At 43.6% G+C, this 13,340-nt stretch overlaps 1 protein-coding gene across 2 annotated transcripts in view; it reads right to left on the bottom strand.

The window, feature by feature from the left end:
• MMP16 (matrix metallopeptidase 16) overlaps window positions 1-12,867 on the bottom strand; it is a 287,970-nt gene extending 275,103 nt beyond the window's left edge. Inside the window, exon 1 of one of the 2 annotated variants that reach the window (XM_060243541.1) lies at window positions 12,648-12,867. In XM_060243541.1, coding sequence (XP_060099524.1) covers window positions 12,648-12,779 — 132 coding nt within the window. In that variant the 5' untranslated portion in view covers window positions 12,780-12,867. The remainder of the gene's footprint in view (window positions 1-12,647) is intronic. The other variant, XM_060243542.1, reaches the window with a different exon arrangement.
• Between the last annotated feature and the right edge of the window lie 473 nt (window positions 12,868-13,340).

The raw sequence follows: 13,340 nt of genomic DNA, 5'->3' as shown, positions 1-13,340 counted from the left end.
AAGTAACCTTCAGAGGATGGAAGTTAGGAGGTGGGCCAATGAGGTCAACCCCAATGCCATAACCTTCCCAGTCTTCTGTCTACAAATAGGCTAATGTTGTATAGTGCAACACAGTCCAGAAAGATTAAACAAGGCAATTGTAAATGCTGATTAAATAGTGAGCCCACAGAATCAAACGTCAAAAGACATTATGCTGGATTTTAACTTGAATAACTACCTTATGAAAAGCTCATGTATATGAATGGCTTGCCCCGCAGAAACAGCGATCACATTTGTAGTCACATGACCATAAATTAGTAAAATTGCATCTTTTAAACTTGATTCTATTTCAGAAATGTGCATCAACCTATATGCTACCCTGTTGTTACCCGATAAACTTGAACAGAGTCCTGAAAAGAGGAGAGCTGAGCTGCTCAGCGCAAGCAATGACCTTTCACATATTTTCAAATAAAGCTGACAGAAGGAGGCATAAATTTTAAACCAGTTAAAGAAAATAGCAGAGCTGCACGGAGAAGAGACAATAATTGACAAGATATTAAATTCAACACTGTAGTGGAATGTGAGACAAAAAAATGTTATCTTCTTTAAAAAAAAAAATCTCAAGATAGTCCCAGATCCCATTCATTTATTTACAATATTTATAAATACACTTTTATTTAAAAAATAAATAAATTATGGGTTACAAAATTAAACTATCACCACGAATAAAAATAAACTACAGAATTACCCAGGCTTCTAAAGCACAAACCCAGCATATCAGCCAACTAAGCCAAAAATACAAACACCATCTACCTAACAGTCAACCCAAGATCACAAACCACTGGAGCCATCCATTTTTGTATGCTACTATGTGACCACTACTAAAGAACTGATGTTTTTCAGCCCCTTCAAAATGTCATCAGTGAGTGCCTTTCCTACATCCAATAGAAGGCTACTGCCACAAAGCTGAGGCAGCTATCCACAAAGCCAGGGCAGCTACCCTAAAAACCCATAAAAAGGCAGCGGTTGATTGCACATTAGTAATGGCAGACAGACAAATGGAATTGCTGTGTCAAATGGCAGTAAACACACAGGCTCATACCAGGCAAGATGGTCTTTCAAGTATACAGGTCTCAGGTAATTGAGGGATTGTAACAACCCTCACCAGCACTTTGACTTGGATCTGGAAACAAACTGGCAACCAATGGCATACTGGGAGTAATATTCTCCCAGAAGTTAATACCAGTTAATAAACAGTCTGTACCAGTTGTAGTTTCCAACATATCTTCAAAGGCTATCTTATATGTATATGTATGTATCTTATTATAATGACAAACCTGAAAGTTATAATACTGGGGATCAGAATCAGGGATGGGCTCACAACTGAATTTTGGCTGGTTCGCAAACTGAAGAGGCACCACAAACTTCCATGAATTTTATGGCAGTTTGTGAAGAGCAGAAAGCAGGGGTTTAAATGACTCCGAGCCATTTAAACCCTTGTTCCTGCTCTTCATGAAAAACAGCTAGTGGCAGGGAACAGAAAGCAGGGTCTTAAATGGCTGAGCCTCTGCTTTCTGCTTCTCAGCTGTTTCTCACAAGGAACCCCTACTTTCTGTTCTCCACCACATTTCATGAAGAGCAAAAAGCAGAAGTTTCAGTGGCTCAGAGCCATTTAACTCCATTTTCTGCTCCCCACTGTTTTTTGCAGGAAACAGAAAGCAGACGTAATGAACGAATAATAATAAACCAAACTCCCAACCCAAATAGCAAGCCAGCCTTGTGAACCAACCTTCCAGTTTGTATCAGTTCGTGGTTCAATTCATGGTTCATTATTTTTGCGGTTCATGCTCATCCCTAATGAGAATAGCCAAATAAGCTTCTACAAATACTCAATTTCAGTTTTCTGTGTCTCAGCCATTTGACAAGGCAAGTGGCTAAAAACAACCCAAGGCTTATTTAGTCAACTGTGTAATGGAGTGTCAATATACTGGTGACATCCATTTCCAAATCTATGGGCAGTCTGTCTGAGGAGCCTTATATAGATATTAAATAGCATAGAAGACAACACCAAACCATATGACATAACAAATAACATAACAGATCCCATATTGCCAATTCTTCACCTCCTGCAATCACCTTCTGAGTATGGTTGTTCAAAGAGAGAGAGAGAGAGACTCAAACCCCTCAAGGATAAACCTGCAATATCCAGATCACACTCTCAACAACTTGGGAGCAGTGATTGATCCACTATATCAAAGGGAGCCAAGTAATCAAGAAGAATTAACAAGAATGAATTCCCCCCATCCAGCTGAAAACAGAGATCACCCATCAGAGCAACCCGCCTTACAAACTTAGACCTAAAGCCACAATAAGAAGTGCAAACATGGCTTAGTGGTTAAGACTGGTGAACTCTAATCTGGAGAACAAAGTTTGTTTCCCCACTCCTTCACATGAAGCCTGCTAGGTGACCTTGGGCCAGTCACAGTTCTCTCAGAGGACTCTTATCCCCACCTGCCTCACAAAAAGTCTGTTGTGGAGAAAGGAAGGGGAGGAGATCGTTAGCTGCATCGAGACTCCTTTGTGTAGAGAAAAAAAGGGGGAGGAACCTACTCTTATTTTTCATCTAGGTGTCACCAGAGTTGCTCAGCCATAAACTGCTCAAAGGTCTTACCACTCCCTGCCAGAAAAAAAAGTAAATTAGGCCTGTACTTGGCCAGGATGAACTTCTCAGAAGAAGTTTTTTGTTTTATTTAAATGGACAATCACTGCCTCCTTCAATGGTTTGAGAGGAAGAGTTCCGCAGTTAGTGACTATTCGCTATCCCATCACATTCGCCATCAGCTCTTTGCAAGAACTCCATAACCAGGAAGGACAAGGATCCACACTACAGATAATGGTTTTCACAATATTAATAAACCCATCAGTATTGTTCATAGATACCACATTGGAACGATAAACATAACCAAGACCAGATGGTGCTACAGACTCCAGTGCCACATGATGATAAATCAGCATAAAGTTTAAAGTTGATCTGAGAGACTTCATCAGCAAAGAAGTATGCGAAATCATCACGGCTAAATGCCAAATCTCTGTATTATTGTGACTGTCCTTCTGGAGTCCTCAACTGAGCAATCATCCTAAACAATTTAGCTGGATGAAAATCAGCTTGTACAATATTAAGAACATTAGAGAAGCCATATTGGATCAGGCCAATGGCCCATTCAGTCCAACGCTCTGTGTTTGACAGTGGCCAAAACCCAACTGCCATCAGGAGGTCCATCAGCGAGGCCAGAAGTAAGAGAAGCATAGGTAAGGTTCTTTCATCATCATCACAATAATCATCATTATTTATTTGATCACCCCATCCCTGCCAAGGCCAGGCTCTGGGCAATGCACATTAGTTGAAAATACATAAAAGATAAAGCAATACTTAGTTCAACACAATAAAAGTTCCAAACCACACACACACCCCGATGGTGGTTTGCTAATTGTGTTCATTCTCATCAGAGTGTCGGAACACTTCGGGGGGGGGGGGGGGCGGTGAACAAAAGGATAGGAGATAGCTGTTACTGTCCTCTATCAAAAGCCTGGTGGGACATAAGAGAAGCCATGTTGGATCAGGCCAATGGCCCATCCAGTCCAACACGGCAAAGAGTTCCAACAGGTAGACGCCAGGACTGAAAAAGTCCTGGCTCAAGTTGAGGACAGCTGGGCTTCTCTGGGGCCAGGGATCACCAGCAAGTTCTTACCAGAAGAGTGTAATACCCTATCAGGGACATAGCAGAGAAGACAGTCCCCTTAGTTGGTCCCAGACACCTCAAGGCCTTAAAAGTCAACACCAAGACCTTGAACCTGACACAGTACTCAACCAAAAGCCAGTGAAGCTGGCACAGCATAGGTTGTACATGTGCCATCCATGGCATTCCCGAGTCCCGACAGGACTCACAACACTGCATTCTTGACCTGTTGAAGTGACATCATAGGCTTTCAGATTATTCTCACAGATGTTCTATCAGTTCTAGCCTCAGTTTTTTGTCAACAGTGCAAACCTATCTGCACCATTTTAGGTTCTAACAGCTGTGACAAAAAACATGAAACTGGACTCTTACAAGAATAGGGGACAGAATACTGGAGAGCAACTCTGTTTAGCCTTCTGGAGCCAAATATTCCAGTCCCAACCAAGACACTGTTCAGGCTCTACAGTTCTCCAGGGTATCTCATAATCTCACCAACCTCTGGGGCAGACCACCCTATCGGGTCCACTGTACATGCTGGGAAGAAGCGGCACTCTGAACCAAGTCAGCAACAAACAGCAATCTGACAATGACACAAGCTGAATCCCTAGTCCATCTGACCATGCTACCAACACAACCTAAGGCACATCCAGAGAATACATAAAGTGCTGTGCCTGACCAACCAGGAGACCAGCCAGTACAGTTCCCCACAACCACCTCTGCCAAATTAGGTGGACAAACTAAGTGGATCTAAATAGAAGGTATACTCCCAATGTCAGTAATAATGTTTATTGTGACTACTCTTAGAAGATGATGGCATTCCCTTTTGCCATCCCCAAGTTCTGGGTTGATGGAGAACTGTGTACACTGACAGCATTGCATCACCATTCCCCCAAGTTTTAGGCATGGAAGCCAAACAATACCCTCCTCAGCCACCAATTCTTGAAGTGAGTATTCTTTACTCTGATGCTGCTTTGACACTGTGCTACATCAAGACTCAAGTGCAGTTAAATCAGGAGCTCCCCCTCCCCTACATCCTGTGAGAATGGAGATCAGAAGAGTAGTGAGTCCACCAAAAAAACCCCCACTTCTCATAAACTCAACATTTTTCCCATTGTCATAATCCATGATGCACCACAAGAGTTACAGAGGAAAATGAAATTCACCAATTCATTGCAAAAGATTAACACAATACAAATGACCAGAAAAACATTATATCACCCCACCTTCCACCTCTAAGGACTAACCACTATAACCTACTATATGATATTTATAAAAACCTTTTCAACTACCCAGCAGAGGGATTGGCAAAGGCCAGAACTGTACACCAAAGCTATATAATATAGCTATATGTTAAATCAGAGAAATGTATATGTTTTAGATTTAAAAAAAAAAAAATTATCCACCTTCATACTATGACAAAGAGGGGTCTCTTCATGCATACTTCTCATGCACCTGCACCAAGTTCTTCAAGAGGCAGTTTTAGCTTTTTGTTTTCATTTTGCAAGATAGGGTTGCCAGCTCTGGGTTGGGAAATACCTGGATATTTGGGGGTGGAGCCTGAGGAGGGCCGGATTTGAGGAGGGGAGGCATTGAGCACAATGCCATACAGTCCACCTTCTAATGCCATACAATCCACCTTCCACCTGTCACTTTCTCTAGGCAAACTGATCTCTATCATCTGGAGATTAATTGTAATCCCAGGACATCTCTGGCCACCACCTGGAGGTTGGCAACCCTAAGAGCTTGTTCAGTTTTTTAAACAAGTCTAAGTGATGTATGGATGCTTACACACTGTAAAGAGATCCAAAGATAATAAGCATATACTCGTTCAGTCAATATAATTGACACACAACTCTTGACACATAGGCTCTGACTTTACTTGATCAATTCTGGACCACGTGGCATACAAAAAAACCACTGAATCCATAGGTATGCCCTTGATTAAGTCATAAGGCTACAGAACAAGAGGCCTCAAGAATATCTCTAAGCCTTTGTCATTTCACTAAATTTCCTTGTGGTCCAGCATTGTTCTATTCTGTTCTGTATTATGAGCCAATATGTGTACTTACCTTTCTGACCTCTGAAGAAGACCAATCTAGGTCGAAATGCGTCAGGTCAGTTGAGTGGGTTCCCATTGAGGTTTTATGATTTTACATAGGATAGAGGCTTATGATGGGCCCTTAAATGGTTTTAGCTTTCTACAATAAATACATGTTGATTTATGATTTTTTTACACTTTGTTTTTAATGTTCGGTCCTTTAATTGCATATTAACTTTTTAGGTTTTGTACTCCAATTTTTGAGTTAAGTTTCTTTCCCTTCTTTGTTTTTCTTTGGTCAAAAAAACGGAACGCCAGTCCCAATCCAATACCCTAATTCAAGAATAAATGACCATGATTGTCACTGTTCATTACATCAGCATGGCTGACATGACCACAGTCTTAAAAGAGGTGGTGTCTGGAGAAAGCAATGAAGGTAGCCCTCTCAGTTAATTTGCTGTAAAATGCACACAAACATATGTCCTCCCCTCCTGATATAGTAAAAAAGAAGGCTGCAGTAGGATACTATGGCACCCAATTTCCAATTTAAAAAAACACATTTAAATGTGAAAATCCAATGTGTGGGGGAAGATTCCTCCTCCTCCCCCTTTTCCCTAACCTCACTACACTACTAATTGAAATAGCCATTCACATACACATACCCTTTGCCATAAGCCTTACTGCCAGTTGTTTGCTCAGACATACTTTGCTTAGAAGAAACTTCTATTTAAAATAAACAAGGACTTACTTCCAAGTAAATGTCCTTAAGGATCAGGATGTGAAGATAAACACAGAAAGAGATGGAAAGGTCATGTGTAACAATCCAGCCACAGCTTACCACTAATTGTGAAGTCTCTCAGCAGTTTAAAAAACAAAGAGATTTTCAGCTGCTGGTTGCCATGGGGAAGAAAATGCTACACATTTGACACTTATTTCTCCCATGTTTCGATACTGCTGTTGTTTGTTCCATAATAAGCAATTTAACTGTCATGCTTATTAAAAGGGGAAGCTTAAACTCAGTTAAGGAATTGCTTAAAGTAGGGTTTGCTAAACAAATCTCTCTGGATGGGTCTCAAGCAAGTTATTTATCATTATCAACAACATATAGACAAGGCAGAACAATACAGAAGCTGCACTGGAAAAGGAAATGTAAACAAATAGTCCAAGCCTAACCAAGGTGGGGACTGCAGCACAGTAGAAGAGTATATGCTTTGCCTGCAGAAAGTCATGCTCAGTCCCCAGCATCTCCAGTTAAAGGTGCAGGCTGTAGGCATTGGCAAGGACCACTGTGTCCCTGGGACCTGGAGAGCCTCTGCCAGCTAGAGTAAACAACACTGAGCTAGTGGTGAGATTTGGCAGAAGGAAGCTTCATATGTTTTAGAAGAACAGAAGTAGGTTACACTTATTAGCACTATACATGGATGGATGGACAGACTGTAAAGTAACTGCTGGACAGAATCTCCAAATTATTGCATTTACATACCTGGTATAGTCCAAATACCTCATATATTCCAAGTCCAACTTAGTAACTGATGATTACAAGAAATCTACTTAGAAAAACAAATGCTGAACAAAGGTAGAACCATATTTTGGTGTCTACAAGGAAATATATGTTTCTGAACATCTAAAATTCTAGCTGTAAAGTGCTAAAAATGACTGAAGAAACAATGAATTGTACATAGCTCTTTTGTAATAAGGCTTCCATATCAGTATGATTGATGATGATAATGATAGCATAGATTAATGAAGATCAATAGCAAAATTCTCACTGACTTGCACAGTGCTAGGATTTCACATTGACTGTGAGAGAGCAATGATCCCAAAAACTTCTGGCTGACCAAATAACAGGTTTGAAAATAACTAGCTGCCTAGCCACTTGTGAAAAGTCAGACCTGCCTACAGGCAAAGATATTTCCACTGAAGTTGGTTAATCATTTCTTTGAATCACTGAATAAGAAATAATCAGTGTGGGCAGGCAGACTAGTACTTTTTGTGCACTTACTTGTGGAGCTATGAAATAAAGCAACAATCTGCTTTTTAACTTAATAAGTGATTCTAAACTCATTCTGTCATGAAAAAATGTATGGGATCACAAAATCCACAAAACTGCATAATATCAAGAAATAGTGATCCGTGATGACATCATTCAACTCCCCACTGGCATTTGGAAGCATCATTATTCATTATCAAGATTGTATTCCACGCAACTTAACAAAAATACTTATTTCTGAAAGAGCCACCAAAACTGTTGTGGCTGCCTGCCAGCTCAGAGACAGCATCAGACCTGTGTCAAGATTCTGTTTCCCTGCCCCAACTCCCCCAATCAGGCTCAAAGAGAAGATAGGGAAAGAGAAATCATCCTGGTTTTCTGCCTCTCAATGAGGGTGTCTTGGCACATGCTTTTACCCTCATGTTGTACTCTATACCAAGGGGGCATAAAAGCTGCCAACAGACAATAGCGGAGCCTGATGTGGTATAATGGTTTGAGTGCTGGACTTTGAAAACCAGGATTTAAATTTCCCTTGGGGCCATGAAGCTCACCGGGTGACTTGCAACCAACACTCTCTCAGTCTAACTCGCTCGCAATGCTATGAACAAAAAAAAAATGGGATGCATGCCACCTTGAGCTCCGTAGAATAAGAGGGAGATATAAATGTGAGGAAGAGATGGAGTTTACTACAGGGAGCCTTCCATCCTCACTAAAACTGGCTGGAAGACAAACATGAGACAATTTTACCCTTGTGATATCCTCATTATTCTGAACCTAGAAATGATGTTATTGATAAATTATGATATGACTCCTGAAGAATTTGGCTGAGATAGGACCAGCCCCTCCAAACATAGTTGGCTTGCCCACCACAACCCTACTTTCTCAGTGTTCGGTCTGTCAAGGTAGAAGAAGAAGAAGATATTGGATTTATATCCCGCCCTCCACTCCAAAGAGTCTCAGAGCGGCTCACAATCTCCTTTACCTTCCTCCCCCACAACAGACACCCTGTGAGGTGGGTGGGACTGAGAGGACTCTCACAGCAGCTGCCCGTTCAAGGACAACCTCTGCCAGAGCTATGACTGACCCAAGGCCATGCTAGCAGGTGCAAGTGGAGGAGTGGGGAATCAAACCCGGTTCTCCCAGATAAGAGTCCGCACACTTAACCACTACACCAAACTGGCTCTCCAGCAAGGTAAGCTCTTGCTTATGAAAACTATGCACTACAACAAATTTTCTAGCAACTCCTCATTGCTACAGTAAAGCTACTACAATAGAATGTCAACAATTCAATGAAATGTGAATGCCATCTCTCCCCAGTTACATTCAAACTCAATGGAAAATAAACCTAACTACATAGGCATCCAGAGAAGATGAAGCCCTCATCCATGGGGTTAACTAAACATCCAGCCAACCAGATCACAACACAGATTGAGAGCAGCAAATCCATGTACCTAAACCAAAAACTGCTTGTCCTGTGATACCAATACTGAACGGTTACATGTGACCCATTAGCTTCTGAGGCATATTTGCATATATAAACAAACTGCACATGAAACAAACAGGGCAGTACTTGTGGGCAGATGCACTCCCATGCAAATCAGAAGTCTGCTTCTTCAGAGAGATCACAAGATTATGGTTAAGACTTCCAAGTTCTAAATGTCCACAGATTTCATTGAACAGATTTCACACTGGTCAGTCTAGTTTTCTTATAAGGTTAACCTTATGTTCTAGTTGAATCCACCAATCTTCTAGTTGAATCCACATTATGGAAGCCCTGGTTGAAGCCACATTATAGGAAAGTACTCCCTTACCTGGTTTCAACAATTATACAATGATAATTCTGGAATTTAAATGCTCTTATGAAGGTAAATTTGCATCTAAAGTGCAGCAAGATTTATGAAGAGTCTATGTGACACATAAAGAAGTTCATATATACATTGTATGTTTGATCTCCTTACATATTTGAAGACCATACCTCTAAATATTCTGCAGAACTTTATAGCTTAGAAAATTTAAAATTATGCCGTGAAAACCACAACACAACCACAGTATTTCCAGACACAGATGCCATAAGTCATTGATTTAAAAAAGAAGGATGCAAGTTTACAGCAGCAGGTACCCACCAGAAAGCATGTTTACAAAGTGTGCAACAGGCATCACAAGTGTGTTATTTTAGGGCTTTCAGAACAGTGCAAAATAGTCAGGAGCAAGAGAAAAAGCATTTATGTTCACATCAAAGAATGACCACAGCTAGATTAGATTCTGCTTTTGAAGCTACCAGTGATGTGTGTTCAGCAGCCATAACTCTAACTCCATGGACCCTGGCTTACAAACTACCCTCTCATTTCTGTGTTTATTTAAATTGCTCTTGGAACAGAATTCGCTGTGCTCAAGGATGGATGAGGCTTTCATGATTTATTGTCCCATGTAAGTGTTTTATGGGTCTGATGCTGACACAGAGAAATGCATGGCACAGTGTCACCATCCTGCTGCCAAGTCCATAGCCTCACGTTCTCTCTGCATTGTGGCCATGGCTGTTCCATTTTTTTACAACAAATGGCACTTGAAAAGCTCTCAGCCTTGCTCAAAGATAAATGGAAATTAATTTTCCTTCAACTACTAGCAGGGACCGTGCTGATTTCAAGAAGGCAGAGCAAGATAAGATGGCATGCCACTGTGAATCTAACAGCAACAGGGAGGTTATTCCAGGACTGGAAAAAGCCCAGCCAACTGGTCTCTGAGCAGCTCAACATTCAGCACAGGCATCTAGGAATCTGAAATCCTACAGAACAAAGCTGGAGCATATGGACTTAGAATCCAAACACACCTGAGCTACTGAAAATATGCTCTGGAACCACCACAGTGACATACTTGGCCATTAAAAAAAGGAAATAGTATGGAAGGAGAGAATCTTGATCCCCAGTTCCAGCTCTGCCCCACTAACTTAGCCTGCTGCTGCACTGCATTGTCCAATATAAAGTGCTCTCTTCACATTTGCTGCTCCTGTCCTCTTCCCAGAGTCCCAATAGACTCTTCTTTCACTCCTCATGTCCTAGCACCATCTGCTGCTGGCCTCTTTCCTGCAGAGTAGGCTGCTGGCACAGCAACCTGCAGTGGAAGGAAGGCATGCTTCTACGAGGCTGAATGTCTTGTTCTTTACACAGCAGCATTAGCAAGGCAAGAAATGGCAGGCTGGTCTTTGTGCAGTGGGGCTTCACATCCCATTGAAAAGAATGGGGAGAAGAAGAAATGAGAAAAATAAGTGTGGCGGACTAACCATTCATATTTTCCTGGTCTCCAAGGAGTGTCATCAGAGTTAAGCCAAGGTGTGCTCAACCCGTACAAATGCTTAGGAAGAGATTGTTTCCAGCTGCAAAGAGGTCTATTGTCACGTTGTGGGGAATTGTCCTAGAAACCTGGATACTTGGTATATGGAAAAACTAAGATGATATATGGCAGTGGGACCAGTGAATTACCTCATTAAGGAGGTGGAAGCCAGATTCCTATGTGAGATTTTATGAAGAAAAGCTGAGGAACCTTTAGAAAAGACATACATACTAAGGTTGGCTTGAGAAAGTTGGACAACAAATGTTGAAAATAAATAACATGATTTTAGATAATTCGGTAATGGAAGGTTGTTGTCAGGCTAAGAAGGGCTGACCTGTGAAGCTGGCCTGTGTCCCTACACAGGCCAGCTTCAGAGACTAACAAGAACAAGAGCCAATATGAAAGAAAAGACGTGCATGAAGAAAAGAAAGCTTCAAAAGTGTACTGAAGTCAGAAAAGCACTGAACTGCAGATACTGTATTAAAGTGAAGGGGAAACTAGTTTCATGCAGGAATGAGAGCTGTATATGTGTGGTCTCCTGGTACAGAAGTTCAAAGAGTGACTGGCAAGGGAGATGAAAGGTAACTGTCTGGAGACCAGGGGATTTAAAAGAACCCTACTAGACCCAAAGAGAGAGAAATTTAGAGTGAGATGCATATGCAGAAAGAGAAAAGGAGTGGGGGAAAGGGGAAGAAACACAACGGAAGGGGGGAATACTGACAGCAAAGAAGAAAGTGAAGCCTTCTGCCACAAGACTAAGAGTCTGAGTCAATGCACGCACCTTTCCTCAGAAGAAATGCCACTGACTGCAAAGGAAGCCACTTCCAAGTCTCCCTGAAAACCTGACCTAATAGGAATGCATCAAACACTCCCCCAAAAAAATTCGGGCTGGGACCAGAAAACGCCTCTTAAAAGGAGGGGTTCTAGCTGGATTCTGACCATGAAACAAGAGCAGATGCTACCCGGGAGCGGCTCACCTTCTGGCGTTTTTAACTAACTGCAGGAAGTTGCTCTCCACCTCTAACTTTTCTGTTTGGAGTTGCCGGAGGGGGACATCCGCTCAAGCCCTCTGCCTCCGCCGCCCACAGTAGCAAAGTCCTCGGGCACTTGTGAATGACAAAGGGAGCCGGGCTCCGCTCCAACACGTGCCACTTCCCTCTTTCACACCCCTGCCCCTAGAAATCGACACCAGGAGGTCAACGGCAAGCCGAAGCGCCTAGCCCGCCCAGGCCGCCCGGATCCGATGTCCACCGGTCCCCTTGGGAAGCGTTTCGGGTTTCCCGTTCCCACCCATCTCTGTAAAAGGGCAGCTTTGGGACACAATGGGGAGCTCCGGCGGCTGGCCAGCATCGTGGCTTTCGGCTGCACCGGAGAAGAGAATCCCGAGGCTGGGAGGCGTTCGCGGCAGGGACAGGAAAACTCCGAGAGGATAGGATATGGGGCTGGCTGCAGGAAGGAAAGCGTCCGGGCTGCTGGCCGAAGCGACTCCCGCCCCCGCTCTCTCTCTCTCTCGCTTGAAAACCGACTCAGCTTCGAAAAGCACGTTTGGACATTTCCCGCTCGCCCCGGTTCTTACCTCTACATTGAAATACTGCTCCGCCCGGCAGCCAGTAGCACATAAAATCCAAAGCAAGGCTTGCAAGAAAAACACCCTGGAATGATGCACGAACTCCCCCCGGCTTGCAGTGCTGAAGGCGAGTAAGATCATAGTGAACTGTGCTTCCAATGGAGAAGGGAGAGCTCTTGTTCCGCCGGCCGCTCCGTCCTTTTAATTCCCTCCCCCACCTCGTTTCCCCCTCCTTCGGAACACCCAACCCGGGGGAAATTAAAAGAAAAAAGGAACGCCCCAACCCACACGCCCAAATGTCCCCAGTGAGGCCAGGAAACGCCGGGAGGCAGGTTCACCTCAAGCAGGAGGCAGCGGGGGGGGGGGGGAGCGAGCAGGCGGAGAGCCCTTCACTCCCGAGCGCGGAGCAGCGGCGGCAGCAGCATGGAGCGGGCTCAGCTCTTCCTCCGCCTCATCACTGGTCCCGTCAGGGAAGGGATGGGGCGCCCGAGTCCCGCGGCAGCTCCTGCGAGGGCGCCGCGCCTCGCCTGCACAGCCGCCGCCGCCGCGCTCGCCGCCTTCTCCTGCTGTTGCTGCTGCCCGCGCGAAGGCCTCGCCAGCCCGGCCGCTTTACTCGCCCCTACCCAGTCAGCGCTTATGCCTCGCCTCGCTCTCCCCTCCACTCCAGAAGGTTCAGCCTGTCATCTACATAACTCCTCCTCC

The sequence above is a fragment of the Heteronotia binoei genome, chromosome 7 (genome assembly GCF_032191835.1).
Source record: "Heteronotia binoei isolate CCM8104 ecotype False Entrance Well chromosome 7, APGP_CSIRO_Hbin_v1, whole genome shotgun sequence".
In the NCBI taxonomy this organism is placed as follows: domain Eukaryota; kingdom Metazoa; phylum Chordata; class Lepidosauria; order Squamata; family Gekkonidae; genus Heteronotia; species Heteronotia binoei.
This window is presented reverse-complemented; position numbering and strand designations above follow the sequence as displayed.